We start from the raw sequence: 16643 nt of genomic DNA, 5'->3' as shown, positions 1-16643 counted from the left end.
CGAAACCGGAAGTTAGGGGACGAAAAGAGGCGTTCAGCCACAGGGTGAAGTGCATGTGGTGGGGGGTAGGGGGGTGGGGGGTAGGGGGGTGGGTGAAGAAAAATGTGATGAGAGGATGGATGGGGGTGACAGACGAACGGGAACCCTTGCTTTGTTAGAGAGGATGTGAGGGATGGGTAGACAGAGGATGACAGGCTGAAGTGAAGAGTACTCGACCAAAGTGTACTCGACTGAACTGGACTCGATCAAAATGACTCCACGCAACAGAGCAAAACCGATAGAGCAGAACAAACCAGACCAGTTCGGAACACTGTGGGGACTAGCACAAGAGCTACACCAACTGTAGATCATCCATAATCCCACTCCCACTATTCCCACACACTATTCCCACCCACGGCTGTATCCCCACCCACTATTCCCACTCTTTCCCACCCAGCAACACTCCCACTCCCACACCCACATCCACCAACCACCATCTCACTAACCCAAACTCACATCACATCACCTCACTAACCCCCTTCCCACCCTCCGCCCCGTCCCGATCAAGCTCCATCCCCGCCGCTGTCCACAGCACAGCACAGCACCGACACGCCTGCCGCCGGCACACATCCGTCCCACAATCCACTCCCTCCCACACAGCACGGATGTCTCACCGACCACGCCCGCGCGCACGCCGATTCCACGCCCAATCCGCGCGTCTCCCATCGCCTCGCCGTGTCACAGAGCGAGGCCCTACAAACCATCATCCTTCCGTACCTCCTCCCTCTTCCCCTATCGGTTCGCTGGTGGCGGCACGCCATCGGTGCGCATGTCGGCCCGTCACAGGCCCGAGTGATGAGGGAACATCAACGACGTGCCCCGAGTGGTGCAGAGAAGACGCGCTAGACATGCATGCAAGGTAAACCACGCACGAACGTAGGTATGCATGCACGCAGGTCCGTCCGAGATGGGGTGGTCGTGCAGGTTGGGGGTCAGGGAGGGGACTACACCCAGTAACTGTACTGTACTGCACTGTTGTATTTTGTTCGCACATACTGCGTCGTCCTCCACCTTCGTGCGTGCTGTGCGTCTGTTCTTCTTCTTCCCTCTCCACAATCTTTGTGGGAGGGGGGTTGACGCCGGCGGTGGTGGTGGTGGTACAAACGCGACTCGTCTCCCTCCCCCACATGCTCATCCTTCGACTTCGAGAAATGGTCGTGTGTGGTGGGGAAGACCGGTCTGTGTAGTGTGGGGGGAAGTGACACCCATACTGATGGGTTAGGTGGGTAGTAAGTGGGTGTTTGTTATTCTGTCAGTTGTCAGTTTCCAGCTTCATGGGTGTGGGTGTGGGTGAATTCGTTGGCGAAGCTTGGTATGTATTTGGCAGCGTATAAACAGAGAGAGAGAGGGGAGAGGCTGGTGAGACGTGGTGGATTGTTGTGTTTATCTGTTTTTTTAATCAGTTGACACGGTGATGGTAAATGGCTTCTCATGTCTGCGGCTGAGCTGAGTGAGTGAGTGCCTGTCTTAGACGCGATGGCGATGGTGATGCAGTGTGATGGCGGTGCAGGATGGTGGCGTTGAGGCTGGAATATCGATTGAGGTGGTTTGGATTGTCTTGCCCTGGTATTGTGGAAATGAGGCTTACATGGCGGGAGGCGGCGGGATAGGTGTGTGGTTTGAGGCGGGTGGGCTATATTCTTCGGGATAGATGAAAAGTGTTATAGACGGGTGTCATTCCAGATGTTCCCAGATGATGAAGACACATAATCTATTAATTCCAAGAAATACCTCCATAAAATAAATGATATATTCATTGGCTATATAAATTGAGTCCTAGAGATATTTCCATAAAACAATTAATAGCTTCATTGGCTATATAATAGAATAAAAAAATGCCGTAGCATTGACAGCTTAGTGGTATCAAATAGAAAAGAAGAAAGGCTGACAAAACTCCAATCAACTATCGTAAAACACATTCCCACACCCCATCCAGGTGTCGAAAATAGAAGAACAGAGTAAGCCGAACTTGCCAACAAAAGATTGGTTCAAGGGCACCGCCGACCCGTCCGCCACAAAGACCCAAGACACGCCCGAAACCCCCAAGCCGTTCCGAATTCCGAATTCCCATCCCCACATCTCTCCCGAAACCCACAACCACCCTTTCCGAACCCTTTAAACCCATTACCCCTCTCTAACCAACGCCCTAATCATCCCCCTCCTCCTCCTCCTCATCCTCCACATCCCGAATATTCACCACCACATCCCCCTTCCTCCAAACCATACACCACAACCTCACCCCCGGCCCACCAATCTGCTCATACCCCCCCGGCCCAACCTTCCCCCTCCCCATAACCACCTCCTCCACATCCACAAACCCCATCCTCAAAAACAACCGCCTACTATCCGCCGTCGTAGCCTCCAACCACACGCTCCTCCCCTCCCTCCCCGCCCTCTCCGTCACTTCCCCCAACAACTCCCTCCCCAACCCCCTACCCTGTCGATCCGCCCTCGTTCCAACAAAGAAGACGTAATACGGCAACTCTCCCCTCGCCAGTCCGCGCCTCCGCGCTTTCTTCACTGCGCCTTCGAATTCTCCTAGCATCCGCTTGACGCATGATAACCCCACTTTCCGGAGCACACCCACTAGCCCGGATTGCAAAAGGGTGAAGGGATTCTCGACTTTCCGTCCGGGAGGGAGGACAGTCAGGCAACTCTCCCAATCGGAGTGCTCGAGCACGTAAGCGCCGTTCAGCGTCGCTTGCGTGACTAGCGCCGTAAAGTAGGCGGGGAGGTAGGCGCGCCGCGCGACGGGGTCGAGTGTGTTAAGGACGTAAGTTATGATTGGATCTTCTGCAAAAGCTGGGGCGAGAACAGCGACGGCGGGGTTGACACGTTCTACTGGGCGTGTTAGTTGTGGTGCTTAGTGATTTGAAAGTCGGCGGGGTATATCTCGTTGGTATTATGGGATTTGTGAACGGGGATTGGGGAGTTGGCGCCGCCCACCGAAATGGTCATTGGTAACGAATGGAAGGGACGGGACGGGGAGACGGGATAGCTATAGCTCAGATAGACAAACAGACATACCTCTCCCTCCAATCGATATCCCCACCGGCAACGGATGCTCAATCCAATCCCTCTTCGACGACGATGACGACGATGACCCAGTACTACTCTTACTATCCTTACTCTCCCTCTTACTCCCCTTCTTCAAGCTCGCGCTCGTACTCGTGCTCGTACTCGACCTCCCCCTCGTCGAGATACTCGTCGGCGTCAACGGCTCCTGCGGTATCATCGCCGCCGCCGCCGTCGTCGACGCCACCGCGCTCGCCGTAGGGTACAGGCTATATTGATGCGACATATTAACCACGTTTCGGCGTCGTGCGAGCGTCGTATCGTCGTTGCGGGTGATGCGACGCAAGGATCTAGCACGCGCGCAGGCGGGGAAACGGGATCAGGGTCTGGGGGTTCGGGGGACTCCTTGTTATTTCAATCACCACCACAACTCCACGAGCTGGGATCAACGGTTGTATATCACATGACTTCCTCCGGGCTATATACGCGCACGCATGAACTAGTTATGTTTCGTCTCACTATATCGATTTCCACTTGTTGGGAGTTGGGAGTCCAGAGGAAGGGCCGAAGGAGGGGAAAAAGAGGGGAAAATGGCCTAATGGAGCGGCTTGGAGGTGTCAGCGTGCTGTCAGCCTGGTGGATGCTTGGGGTTTAGGTGGAGTTTGGTGAGGGCTTTTTTCGGTAGGGGGGCTAGGGGGGCTGTGTGGGGTCCGGGGGGTTGAAGATCTGGGGTACATCCGGGGAAGGGGTTCATCCTCGGCTATGGGGCTGTTTCCCCTTTGAGCAGGAAGGGGTTTTGTACATATGAATGGGTGCGATTTGTATGGGAATGGTAAGTCGATATATAGTTTTTTTGTTAAGATTTTATGGGGGGAGTCGTGTGCTTATGATGATGCCGAGGTTTTCAAGATCTATTAGTGCTCCCGATGTATGTTGGTGTTTTTTTCTTGAGCCCGTGCATGCCGCCACCGGGCAGTAGCAGACGGTAGACGGCAGTCGGCAGTCGGCGGGTATTATATATAGTATTTGCGGGGTGTAAGCCATGTTCGTTATTGCGGGATAGGAAAGGCGTTGATAACGGGGATGGGGATTGTGGATAGTTTGGGAACGGGGGTTATAGTTGTAGCTGTCAGTTAAGATTTACAGTTATAGGTATTTGGGTGGCAGGGATTTGCGATTAAACGCGTTGGCGAACGGGGGTCATTATTGTCGGCGTTTGAAATACAACATTTGTTAGGCCATGCAATGTCAAGTCGTTCTTCTTCTTCAGCTGTGTGCGGAAATGATGCAGTGGTTTGGGCAGAACTGTTAATTGTAATATGAACTATCGTTGCTCCGCGATGCTTTAGGAAATGAAAAGGCGAAAAAATCCGCAAGATGTATTTGGTTGGCTCTCGATTTATTGTAGCTGCCGATCGACGGCGATAGTGTCCATCTAAGGCATCTTCAAGGATAGCCTCGGCCTCTTGCCATGTCGGCCCTAGTCGCTGTTGTTTTGAAATGCTCTGAGAAACCGAAGAAAAGAAATAATCCGTAAGCAAGACATGTTGGATCAGTCCTTGATTGGAAGGGACTGTCATCGACAGTGACGAATAGCTCTGCCTCTGCGCGGTATTTTCAAGTATAGCCTCGCTCCTGTCATGCCTTGGCCGTCATTGCTTCAAAGTCCGAGAAAAGCTGGAGTGCGTGTGTGGCCGCCGATTGACCGTGACGAATCACTGTCTCCCCTCCCAGAACTTCAATTCTTCTGTGATGATAGCTTCGAGCTTATCCCATGACCTAAGAACCCTTGCTTTGCAGCCAAAGAAATACTCGAGTCTGTCGCACAGCTGCGATAGCATCCTTGGAACCCCATTGCCCGACTTTTCACTGAGTTCGAGATGATATACGGCGACGTCGAGGTCCTCCAGCGCCTGTAACGAGATATCTATGCGATTATAGTGCTGTTGAAAGCGAGACTCGTCGAACAACTTCAGTGCAGCCGCGCTATCAGCTGCTGCTTCATCCGGTGTCTCCGGTGTCTTTCTCGTCGAATAGAGCTCTTTGGCCTTCTTTACACTGTGCTTGTACGTATCCATTTGGGCATCGATGGTATTGGCCATCGTAACGTTGAGTGCTGAATAAAGGTCCCAGAACTCGAGGTACTTTCCTGGACCCTCTTCCTCGTCCATGGATATATCTTCGGCATCCATGATCTCATTGTCGCCCTTGATTTCTGTGGCTTCAACGGGCAGGCTTGAGATCTGCAGATGCTCTTGCATTGCAGTCAAGTCCGCAATTGCCTCATTGAAGTTGATGTTCGACGACATATCTGCAAGGAACTTAGTATTGAACTTGAATTCACAGCGTGGAGAACTTCGACGTACTTGAAATGGTCCTGTGAACAACTGTATTTCGAAGAGAAGCAGAGAGTTGATCAGCTCTGTAAAGGTTAGCAAGGTTAGATCGAAGCTGTTGAACCCCAAAACCAAATGCAGAAAGTGATGCTTACCTTTGAGGAGCCTTGAGTCTGTTTGTGGAGTGAAGCGCTTGTAGAGTGAAGCTGAAGTTTGGAGAGCTGAAGGACGGAAGCAAGATCAAAGTAGTTGAATCTTGAACCAAAATGTAGGAAGTGGTATTTGAGAGAGGATGGGAACAGAGATTAGAAATGCAAGAAGAAGCATGCCAGCTGTTGATTGAAGCTGCTCAACTTCAAATCCAAATGTAGTGTGGACGATACTGAAGGTATGCAAGTAGCAGAGAAAAGTACTAGCGAGTCTTCACAAAGTGAAATCGATCGCAGAGCGCTTATAAAGTGAATTTGAAGTTGAAGTTTTTATAATACCCACATCAAGCGAATCGATCTTTTTTCCCACCATCACCCACCTACCTCCCTCGGTCAACAAACAAGATCAGCCTCAAGGCTATCCTCACTTTAGAGGGGCATACAACGTCCCACATCTGCGGCTTTGGGTAAGTTCTATAGGCCCTCGAGCTTGGCAGCTTCACTGTTCCCTCGCTAATTTTACTTCAGTTGCTTTAGCAACTATTCGGCAGTTCGATCTCTGCTTCTTTGTGATATATTGCAAAACATAGTTTCAAGTAAGTGCTTTTCTAAATCTTACTTTTCTACGATCATTGTCAGGCAATCTTTGCTGACATCGTATTTATAACAGCCCATTCGATCGACTATTCGCCATGGATGAGCCTACCAAGCCCGAAGTTGGAGATCCAACGACACTCAACGATGTCAAAAATAAGGACAGCCACGAGCAGTTCGATCCCTTCCAAGAACCCGAAAATTCTCCACAGGACATAACGGATGAATTCAGCAAGGCGATGGCTACTGCATTGCCTGACGTACTAGCTGATATATCTACGGACCCTGGTGCGGTTTCTCGCCTGAGGGCCTTTCTCGCAATTGTGCGAGAGGAGACTTTCAGGTTCATGGACCCAAAAGAGCCACCGTTTCTATCCCAATTCTTCAACTTCACTGAAATTGAAATCAAGGATGCCGATTGCTCCAATGATGACTTCGCCGAGTATAAGTCATTTGTGCAGACGGCGGGAGAAGTTGGTAGACGAACCACATTGACGGACTACCTCATCGCAAGGAAATTCCAGCCGCTTGTACAGGTACGCAGTATACTGAGATACACAACCATACTCACATCTAACTGTTTTGTAGCAGCAACGTCAAGTGGACTTCACCATTGCACAGATGGTTCAGCTACGCGTCGACCTCAAGCAAGCAAAGCGCTTTGTGGAATATATTGTTTATGGCCCACTCTTCTTCGTAACGCATAAGAGAGCCAACCAAATCAAGGCAGGCGATCTTGACGTAAACTCCATTCTCGATGATATCTTGTTGGTCAAGGAGCAGCACTCCAGCTCCATCTTTGCTAGGCGGTCTATGGTATCAAAGACTCAATTTACCGATACTTTAAAGCTGGGACTAAGTCAGATAAGAGACCGCTTTTACGACGTTACGAAAGCTAAGCAGGACTACCTTTACGAAAAGGACAACGAAAGGAAATTGCTCGCCGACAACAGTAAAGTATTCCTGTGGGATCTAATTTTTAACAAATACCACCCTCTCACCGTTCCATGGCGCCTCTAGAGGTGTGCCGCTGGTGTTCCGCTGGTGTGCCGTGGTATAACAAGATTTGGTTGTGCTTCAACCAGCGTCCATTGCCTGTTCCTAGTGTAATATATGGCCCAACATTCTAGCAACCAGCACATACGACCATAGACTCAAGAGAATTGGGCATCCCGTCCGCTCTGCCATACACAAGCTTGAGATCGGTGGATTAGTAGTTGGGTGGGTGACCACCAGCGAATACCCACTGTTGTATGTTTTTTTGTCAATTCTTTTGCCGTTTTATTGCGTTAACATTTTGGCCCCTGAAGTTGAAGATCTTGGAGCGGAGGAGAGGAGAAGGGAGGGTGCGCTCGATCCACAGGATATCAGAGTTGAAGTTGCCGCTCAACTGGAAGTTATGGAGGAGCTTGACAGAATCATTTATCTTCTCCCGTAGAAGATCTCATCCCTTCCGGCATGGATTATTCGCTGGACAGATGAGGGGGCTGATGTTTTCTGCACAAAGGTCACGGAGAAAGGGGGAAAACGGGTTCGTGGCAGCGCTCGGATGATGAGTTGAGGCTGTTATTGCCTCTATCTTGCAAGTAGGTTTGTGAAAGCACATTAATGCTGATCGATGGGCTGCCATTATCCATATTGCAACTGTCACCCCGCAAATCAATGAGAAATGCATTATACCTGTGTTTGGTCATCAACGACATGAATGTAACAATGTCCTTGAATCCCAACCCAAGAGCTCAAAATAAATAACAGAATCTTACCCGAAGCAGACGACTGATGGTAGCCTAGAAGTATGCGACGTAAAAATTCTCGGATTCGCAGAAGCATACTCGGTGAAGAAACCCAGATCGACAGCTGTCAGAACGAGGCCCCACAACCCATCACTGCCGCAAAACCCCCGCAAAGCCTACCACCAAAGAAACAATAAATATCAACCCTTCCTCCTGTAACGAAACATCTTTATGAAAATCATATCTACAAACCTCTAGTAATAAGATATACGGGAGAGTTACTACCATCCCTCACCTCGCAGCATGCGGACTAACGAGGCTGCGTCGGTTGATCGGCTATATTGTTTTCTTGGAGGAATATCATGTCTCGCCTCTTTCTTTCTCATCACAGGATCTAATTCCGTAAAATCTCCCTACAGACAGCCTCCTTTCCCCCTTCTATGATAGGATCCCTTTCTGAGTACCACATATACAAGTTCTCGTGACAGGACATAGAGAACGGGCTATAAAAATGTTTCTGTCAAAGGCGTGGAGATGGTGAGGTGGCGTCGGTTGGTCGGTTATTCTCCTTTCCAGGGTGAGAAGTGAGGGGATGAGATATGCGGGATAAGACACGAGGGATGGTAGGCACACGAGCAATGAGACATAATTAATATATGTTTCATCCCCTCATTTACAAAGGCCTATGCCGTGTGATCCATCTATACCACCTCCCGTCTCTCATCTGCAATATGATCTCTTTCCAGGCTTTCCAGGAATATGATGGACTTTACGATCAGGATTCAGACTTTTCAAGGACTCGAAACAAGATGCTTAGTGGGAGTGTCTCAGTCTTTTAGGAACCCCATGTGTCTACTGCTACGGCTGATGTTCGCCCACCTATGAAAACGTATGGTGCGGAAAAGAGGAAGACGCCTCTCGCACCACAAGACGTCAGATTGGGACAAGGGACCGTCCGACCAGGGGATGCATCTGCCCCGGTTCCAGGTGTTTAACGTAAGCTAAGGGCCAAGAAGGAGACTGGAATTGAGGCGTTCGTAGGCGCCAGGCCCATTCGGGCCATCGAGGAAGCTGTCTCGTACAAAATTTGGACGGACCTTCACGCAAGGAAGTCCCAACCAAACATCTCGTTCCATCAGTTGATAAATGTATCGCCTACTTTCAGGGCTCAGATCGTGTATGGAACGACAATGCAACCCCGAGAAAACCCAGACGTCCCTGAAGAAGAGGAATCCCACACTATGAGGCACCCACCGGCACCCGCCTGCAGGCCTTTATCCGCCTCCATTTTGTCAAACGGGCAACTCTGGCTTTGCGAAGATGATTCTCTCTATTGCCGGCTCGTTCCCATATGTTGCTGCTGCTGTGTGTATAAAACTTTCTCATTTACCTAATAGACAATATGCTCCATTCATCGGCTTGTTAATAATCGACTGGGACCTCAATTTCCCAAGGGAAGATGAATAGGGGCGAGTTGCTAGAGACGACCGAGGAGCAGCGAGGTCGTGCATATTGTTATCTTGCGGAGATGGACTCGGCGCGTAATTCTATAGTTATATCATTGCCTACTGCCGACCAACTTCGACATTGTCTCTCCACGGAATCTTCAAGCATAGCCTCGCTCCTGCCATCCCTTGATCGCCATCACTTCAAAATTCGAGTAAGGTCAGAGTGCGGGTGTAGCTGTCGATTGGGCGTAAGAATCACGCTTCGGGAATCACACTGGGATCATCATCCTTTTGAATGTGTTCAGAGATGACGCCTAGGTAATCTAGACCACATGAACTAGACTGTTATAATCATTAGTATGTGCCCATCATAGTCATAGATGCCTTGCATGGGTAATAACATACTAGTATAGAGTAAAATCCAGTTATTGTCGTTAATCCAGGAGTTTCCACAGGTTGTAGAGGAAAATCATCAAGATTATCATCTACACGTTCCTGAGGAAATGTAGCAGTCCGATTAAAGTTAGTATTGATCTAGGCCATCTCTGTTAATAACGAACATGGTAGGCGTCGTAGGCAAAGGAGTAAACGTACTCGAAATCCCAGAAATGTTCCGCAACTCATGGATTGTAGATCGACTCTGCTTATAATTTCCCCTCCAGGCCCATCAATTGGAAAGTCAACCCGTACGTCTCCTGGACAATCACCGCCAGAGTAATCTATTAAGCACTCGTTTGTATAATAGCAGTCGCAAGGCACTCGGTTCCTATCATCTCGACCTAGAGGCCATGGTCGTCCTAAGCTGTGGACCTTGTATCCATCTACTTCGACGCTGTACGTGAAGTATATGCCAAGAATTTGCGCGTCTTCCCCCATCCAGATCGATATCATGGTTAGTTTCGAGAGATGCGCGCCGTGCCGACCGCCAAATAACAGCATGGTTAGCGGGCTGTATTTTTGCGGGGGTCGTCTTGTTATCGCAGGGACATAACTCGCATTTAAAGATAGGGCCTCATTAGGCACATCTGGCAACCATCGAGCATGGTCTCGGAGGTCCAACTGACCTGTCGGAGTGAAATCGTCATCTAAGCTACCTAGTGCCACCATTTTGAAGGCATTTGAGCGGGTCAGTAGAGATATCATAAGTGGCATAGAAACAACCTACATCGAATCCAGCCTTTAGACTTAAAATATCCCCTTGATTCAGAAGTAATCGCGTCTTAGGGATCCCTTCATGTTCACCAACCCATGTTGACACTTTGCCATTACTGGCCAACAGAGACAATGCCCGTACCCCTCGGGAATCAATAGCAAGATAGAACCCAAAGATGCTGCATCCATCCTTGCTCAGAACGGACCCATCCACATCCAATTCGATCTCCTCATCCGAGACGACGTAGCCAAGAGAGCTATTGACGCCATTGCACTGTTGAAATCGAATACCCGAAACATACTTTGTGCTATTGAATCTAGCGAAGCTGAGAAATACGCCAGTGACTTTACGGGTAATGTCTACGGTCCTTGCAAACAAGGACCTACAGCCACGATCGAAGTAATTGTCTGGTTGACACAGTACACCGCTTGCTAAATTCCATGACCTATTATCTTCCGGTGCATCTGGCTCGAAAAATGAATGTGACATAGTGCCTTTTAGTTCCGCCGAAATCAAACGGCTATGTAACTCCTCCACAAGAAGGAGAAGCTTCCAGATCCGACGCCTGTTTTTGAAGCTAGGGGTATTCTGAAGGCTTTTAACGCTCAGATACATTGTTTCCCAGTCGGAGTCGTTTGTCTGTAATCTTTGGGCCTCGAAAACACAATGGAATTCAAAACCTCGCTGGAATCTCGATGCCCAGAATGTGTTTGTCAGCGGCAAGGCGGCAAATGTCGCTGACGCCAGCTTAGCATTCAGCACATCTTTCGATGGCAAGCAGACGAGAATGTCGTAGATAATCTCTGTCGGGAAAAGTTGGAAGCAATCGGTTGGGTTCGAATCGTTGGTCCAGGCGGCTTCGCCAGCGTCGTTCTTTTTGTTAACCCCGCCCGCCTTCTTGAACGTCTGTTGGAATATCTCTTGGAGAATAGGAATATTTAAGGGGTCGGAGTACTCCATAGGGTCCCTCTTCGAGTCTTGAGGATAGTAACGCTCCTTATAATAACTTCTACTAACACTACACTCTTCCCCTGGAATGTGATCTTTGGGGTCAGGGTAGTATTGCATTGTTCCTCCGTAATCATGTCCAAAGTCTAGTAGGCAACTTACTACCGGGAAGGACCGGCACATCCCATGTAGGGCTTGTATGTCAAGATCTCCAGGCCCGTGTAGGATACCTAGAAGGACCCAGCACGATTCGTGGAAAGGAAACCCCCAAAAGGGCTGTGGAACGCACCACGGATATTCATTCGTTTTGCTAAATGAGCATTTAAACAACCATAAATCCATGATGGCAGACGGGTCAAGGCCGACATCGTCATGCCTTTGGTCTGCTTCGAGAGGCACCGTAAGGTTAACACCGATGGTATCAGTTATAATCCCTATGCCGGAGAGCCGTGGACTATTCCACTGATTTTCTTTGATATAAACTATATTGGGATTTACAGTTAGCATAGTCATACGATGCTGTAATTTGGGTATGGGCTTCAAACCTCCACGGAACTCGTCTAGCCACGTTTCAGTGTCTTCGCCAATTATAGCGCCACAGAGGACGCAGCAGTAAGTAGTATGTCCCATATCTCTTAGAAGTGAAGATTTCGGTTTATATGAAGTAGATGTAATGCACAGTGTTGCCCGAGTAGTACTGTACGTTGAATTCCGTCGCGGACGGTAGATAAGAGTGGGGTTTGCGCCGTCTCATTAGGTTTAAGGGCTGCAGCGGTAGTGTTGCGTGGAGGGCGGCTGCTCGTAGCAGTCTCTTAGGGTAGGTTGGTCTTCGTCTTCTTAGGGGGGTTGGATGGCAGCGGCTTAGTAGCTGCAGGGGTGGGCAACATCAAGGTTTGATATTTCGCAATCACTGCTCCGAGGTAATCAAATTCGTTTACGCCGACTGGTAACGCGTTCCACTCCACGCCCGTATCCATCTGTGCTGCCTTGTGCATCAAGCAAGGAGAGCTGGTTGAGGGTATCCTGGTCCATCCTGAGAAGGGATAAAATGCGGCCCTATAATAAAATGTCTGTGAAGCTGATGCGAGAACACTACTACGTAGACAACGAACCTCGATATACGTAAGCTCTGTCATCACAGTGTTACATAAACCTGAATCTCGAACTGTAGAGTGAGGTTAGTAGGGTCGATAGAGAGGCAGAGGCCCCCTTCTCGATCTCCATCTCACTGACCACCCACACGTACTCACCAGTCACTCACTCACTCACCAGTCACTTAATCACTTAGCCACCCACCCAACCATCCACACTACATCACACCCACTTACATCTCACCAGACAAAAAAAGACAATAAATCTCAGCCATCAAAAATAATATATAACCCCCCCTCGCTTTTCCACCCATTACGAATAAACTTCTATATGCAACCTCCCCTTTCCCCCCAATTTTAGAGCTAAAAAACAAACAAGTCATCTTCATCATTAGAAAGCAAAAAACAACGCACAACCCCATCTCCCTCTCTCTCTCCAAAAAAAAACAAGCCATTAAAACAAAAACAGGAGTCGAACCCCCCGCGCGCAAATGAACTACCGCTTCTTCTTCCTCCCCTTCTTCGACGGCGTCGCCACCGGCACAGGAACAACCTCCCTCTCCCTAACCCGCTCCGGTACAACCCTGACACCACTCCCCTCATCCGTCTCCTCGCTACTACTACTCTCGTCCCTCCTCTCCACATACCCCCCACCACCGCCAGGAGGCATAACCCTCCTAACATTCGAATACACCACCTCCCCTCCCACAGGATACCCCCCCCCTCCACCTCCACCACCAGCATACCCCCCACCACCACGCCCATACTCCCCCTCCCCCCTAACCTGGTACTCAAACGGATCATACTCCACCCCCCCCACCCCACTCCCCACGCTCCCCCTGCGCGACGCACTCGGATCCCAGCCCTCCTCATGCGGCAACATCGCCCGCATAACAGTCATAGGCATCTGCATCCCCGCCATCGACGCCGACGACCCGGGCCTCACCCCATCCGAGACATGGCGACCCGTCATCATCGGCGGCGGCGGGTACGCGTAGTGCTGCGACCCCGGGCGCGCGAGCGACGACGACGACCGTTGACGACCCGGCGACGCGTGGTGTTGGTGCTGGTGCGAGTGCGAGGAGGGGGGGCGGTATTCCGCTGCGGCGTAGGACTCCATCAGTGCGGGGTCAGCGTGGATGGCGCGGCTGTGGCGTCTGGATTGCGGTCTTGACGACGACGGTGCGGATTCGGGCGGCGGGACGATGGGGACAGTCACCATTGGCGGACCAGAACCCTTCTTTTTCTTTCGGTCGCTGCCGCCACTGTTTTTATCGCGTTTAGACGACGAGGACGAGGATTTAGGTTTCGCCTTCGCCGCATTCTCGGCAGCGATGCGCTTCCGCCTGTTTTCGAGGGCGGCGAGCTCATCCTCGCGGAGCTTCACTTCTAATTTTCCTTTTTCTTGGGCGCGCCGGATGCGCGCGAGTGCGGATTGGACGAGGGCTTCCTCCTTGTCGCGAAGGGCGATCTGGGCCGCGCTGACGTTGCCGCTGCTGTCGCTGTCGGTGGAGGAGGCGCTGCTGCTGCTGGACGACGAGTCGGACTGGTACGCGTATGCCTTTCTCGATTTGGGGGCGACATCGATGGCGGCGTAGCGGGCGGGGTAGCCGTTAACGTCGACACCGCGCGCGTCCGAGGAGTCGTCCGAGTCGAGCTCCTCGACGCGCACGCTCTCGCGGTAGCGAGCCTGGTCGCGCTCCCACCGCTTGCGCGCCTTGCTCCCCTTCGCCCCCGGTGGTCTTCCCCATGGGGGCATAGATTCGGGAGATCGCGGCCGACCACCTAGACCGCCTCCCCGGAAAAAGCCGCATCGATGGGTTTGTCCATGAATGCGGCGTGTCCTAGGATGGTGACTCCGGACGCGCCGATGAGCCACAGGATTGTCGAGAAGGGCGACGCGAAGAAGCCCAGGGGGATGGCGATGATGAGGAGGAAGGTGTAGAGTTGGGATGAGGTGATGCGGTTGGCCCCGAGCTCGAGGTCGCGGCCGTCGAGCTTGCCAATAGCCCACATGCCGCCGACGACGAGGAAGATGACGAAGAGGAGGAGCGGGTTCGTCACCAGGCTGTAGATGCTGAGCATCACGAACACGGCGGCATAGTTGCTGGAGAAGTGGCCCAGATTCCAGTTAACGCGCGACTGGGCCTCGCCGAAGTTGGCGGGCTTGGACAGGCGCTTGAAGTCGAGGAACTCGGAGATGGGCTTGATGTTGGCGAAGCGGGAGCCGATGGTCTGCGAGCGGAAGCCAGCAAGGCGGTCGGAGAGGTTGAGTCTCGACGTGAAGACGTCCAGGGGGATCTGAATGCGTGCCATTGTGAAGGTTGGGTTGTTGTTAATGACGAATTGAGAGGTAATCGAGGGTTTTGTGGAGTTGTAGTTGGTTTATAGTGATTCAGAGATGCTTCCTGACGAATCGAGGTGCGGATTGAGTCCTTTATGTACGCGAAGACGGGTGTGGATGGTTGTAGTGATTTCGTGTCGTGACGGGAGATCTGTCAAATCTTTTTGGAGGTGCAAGGAGCTGTGATGGGCAGGGGCTGGTGTCGTCAGCAAAAGACACGCAAGTCTCCCAGGCACCAGTAAAAGGTACTAGCTTCGGGAAGGTGCCAGGCTCACGAACCTTTGTTTATAAAATAGTGAAGTCTAAGTGGACAATTGAAAAGGCCGACAAATGTAATCTCGATGACTGACGTACGTACGTTTTGTAGGCTGTGAATCTTTTTTGGGAGCTGGAGCTGACTGAAATAGGAGAGTCTCGGAGGCCCGTAATTATCCCCAAATAATCCGATAACCCGCAACAGGGGTTGGTTCACGTAATGCCGAGTGGTCGGAAGTCAGTGCCAATAAATACCAACAATAGCAATACTACTTTTCTCGGCGCAACGGGCAGTGATTGGCGATCTGGAAGCCTTGGAGGGCTTGGGAGGAAGAAGAAGATAAATGAATCCGGGTCTATTCCTGTCGAAATTCGAGAGAAGAGTGAAGGGGAGTATTCGTAAGTTGCTCTGTGGTCGTCGGACTTAAGTAAGCAGGGGGTTCGTCATTGTGGATGGGGGAAAATGGGTGGAGTTGGTCTGGTCCAGCTTGAGGTCCAGCTGGCATGGCTTCAGGGTACAGTGCAGATGAAGTGATTTGGATAGAGGATGAAGGAACAACTCACTCAGCACAACGACCTCTTTGTCCACCACCTCGTCCTTTCCCTTACACGCACGATAAGTCCCCTTGACTCGTCATGCGGCGGCTGAATATCGGGGCAGCGGTGAGTGATCTGTCGAGTTCTTGCTCGTGAGAGCACCACCGGGGTTTTGGGTCCAGCCAGCAATGGGCGCTGGTGGTATAGGGCCGCAGAGAGCGGGGAGAGAGTGTGAGGATTGGGAAGGAGAGAAGAAGGAAGAGGAAGGAGGGGAAAGAAGGGAAGAGAGAAGAGACACGACGTCAAAGATATATCAAATAGGACAACACACAGCTATGGATCTATGGTGGAATTCTTTTCTATGAGGGGAATGGAGGGAATGGGGAAGAGACTGCAGGAAGCTTATGTCGGTATACTGTCGGTATGATGTATTGTCGGGTATACACATACACGCTCACCTACGGAGTATGCCCACTCACGTATGCGTGGTCAGCGAGAAAGTACCAAGCGGGTACTTGATGCGGTGTCGTCTGTCCTCTTTTTTGCCATACGTTGAATACGTTGAATACGCTGAATACGCTATATACGCTGGTGTTCGCTGTACCCCGTTTGTCCCATTCATCTGTCCGTTCACAGCTCACAGCTCACAGCTCACAGGTCTCAAACTCACAGCTTGGATTTCTATACGGTGAGGGAAGGAGAAAAGGAGTACTTGGGCTGTACTTGCAGCATGGCTGGGCAGATAAAGATCTGGCTCTATTTCCCACGTATTTCTAGTATTTCTAGTATTTCTAATAAGGTAAAAAGCTGACATGCATGCGGTCTCCGACTGGTCCTAGATGTACCATCCGAGTACTTGGAAGCACACTTGGTAGGGCGTTCCCACAACTTTCTTCTCCACTACCACTAGAATTCTAGAGTTTCTCAAGATATTCCCGCTATCCCACTCTACTCGTTGTATAGTATAACACGTGACATAGATAGCTCCAGGTACTATGATG

The 16643-nt window shown here is 50.8% G+C and overlaps 6 protein-coding genes across 6 annotated transcripts; 1 reads left to right on the top strand and 5 right to left on the bottom strand.

The window, feature by feature from the left end:
- Window positions 1-1831: 1831 nt before the first annotated feature.
- Window positions 1832-3491, bottom strand: VE01_03333 (uncharacterized protein). Its single transcript, XM_059463524.1, has 2 exons — window positions 3067-3491; window positions 1832-2877 (listed from the first exon to the last, which is right to left on the bottom strand). The coding sequence occupies exons 1-2, from the start codon at window positions 3338-3340 to the stop codon at window positions 2186-2188; spliced, it is 966 nt and encodes a 321-aa protein (XP_059319877.1). The 5' UTR covers window positions 3341-3491; the 3' UTR covers window positions 1832-2185.
- A 1278-nt stretch (window positions 3492-4769) lies between these two features.
- Window positions 4770-5363, bottom strand: VE01_03332 (uncharacterized protein; the record flags this gene model as incomplete). The annotated part of the gene is made up of 1 exon (XM_018272827.1): window positions 4770-5363. The coding sequence occupies one exon, from the start codon at window positions 5361-5363 to the stop codon at window positions 4770-4772; it is 594 nt and encodes a 197-aa protein (XP_018132415.1).
- An 868-nt stretch (window positions 5364-6231) lies between these two features.
- VE01_03331 (uncharacterized protein) lies at window positions 6232-7188 on the top strand (the record flags this gene model as incomplete). Its single annotated transcript, XM_018272826.2, has 2 exons — window positions 6232-6669; window positions 6722-7188. The coding sequence occupies 2 exons, from the start codon at window positions 6232-6234 to the stop codon at window positions 7151-7153; spliced, it is 870 nt and encodes a 289-aa protein (XP_018132414.1). The 3' UTR covers window positions 7154-7188.
- A 2381-nt stretch (window positions 7189-9569) lies between these two features.
- Window positions 9570-11535, bottom strand: VE01_03330 (uncharacterized protein; the record flags this gene model as incomplete). Its single annotated transcript, XM_018272825.1, has 3 exons — window positions 9570-9656; window positions 9720-9809; window positions 10480-11535. 3 exons carry the CDS (start codon window positions 11533-11535, stop codon window positions 9570-9572), a joined length of 1233 nt encoding a protein of 410 aa, XP_018132413.1.
- A 1262-nt stretch (window positions 11536-12797) lies between these two features.
- Window positions 12798-14265, bottom strand: VE01_03329 (uncharacterized protein; the record flags this gene model as incomplete). The annotated part of the gene is made up of 1 exon (XM_018272824.2): window positions 12798-14265. The coding sequence occupies one exon, from the start codon at window positions 14263-14265 to the stop codon at window positions 13003-13005; it is 1263 nt and encodes a 420-aa protein (XP_018132423.1). The 3' UTR covers window positions 12798-13002.
- A 26-nt stretch (window positions 14266-14291) lies between these two features.
- VE01_03328 (uncharacterized protein) lies at window positions 14292-14822 on the bottom strand (the record flags this gene model as incomplete). The annotated part of the gene is made up of 1 exon (XM_018272823.1): window positions 14292-14822. One exon carries the CDS (start codon window positions 14820-14822, stop codon window positions 14292-14294), a length of 531 nt encoding a protein of 176 aa, XP_018132541.1.
- Between the last annotated feature and the right edge of the window lie 1821 nt (window positions 14823-16643).

This window comes from Pseudogymnoascus verrucosus, assembly GCF_001662655.1.
Source record: "Pseudogymnoascus verrucosus strain UAMH 10579 unplaced genomic scaffold scaffold_10, whole genome shotgun sequence".
Taxonomy (NCBI): Eukaryota; Fungi; Ascomycota; class Leotiomycetes; order Thelebolales; family Thelebolaceae; genus Pseudogymnoascus; species Pseudogymnoascus verrucosus.
Note: the sequence above shows the minus strand (reverse complement) of the source record. Positions and strands in the feature narration are given on the sequence as shown.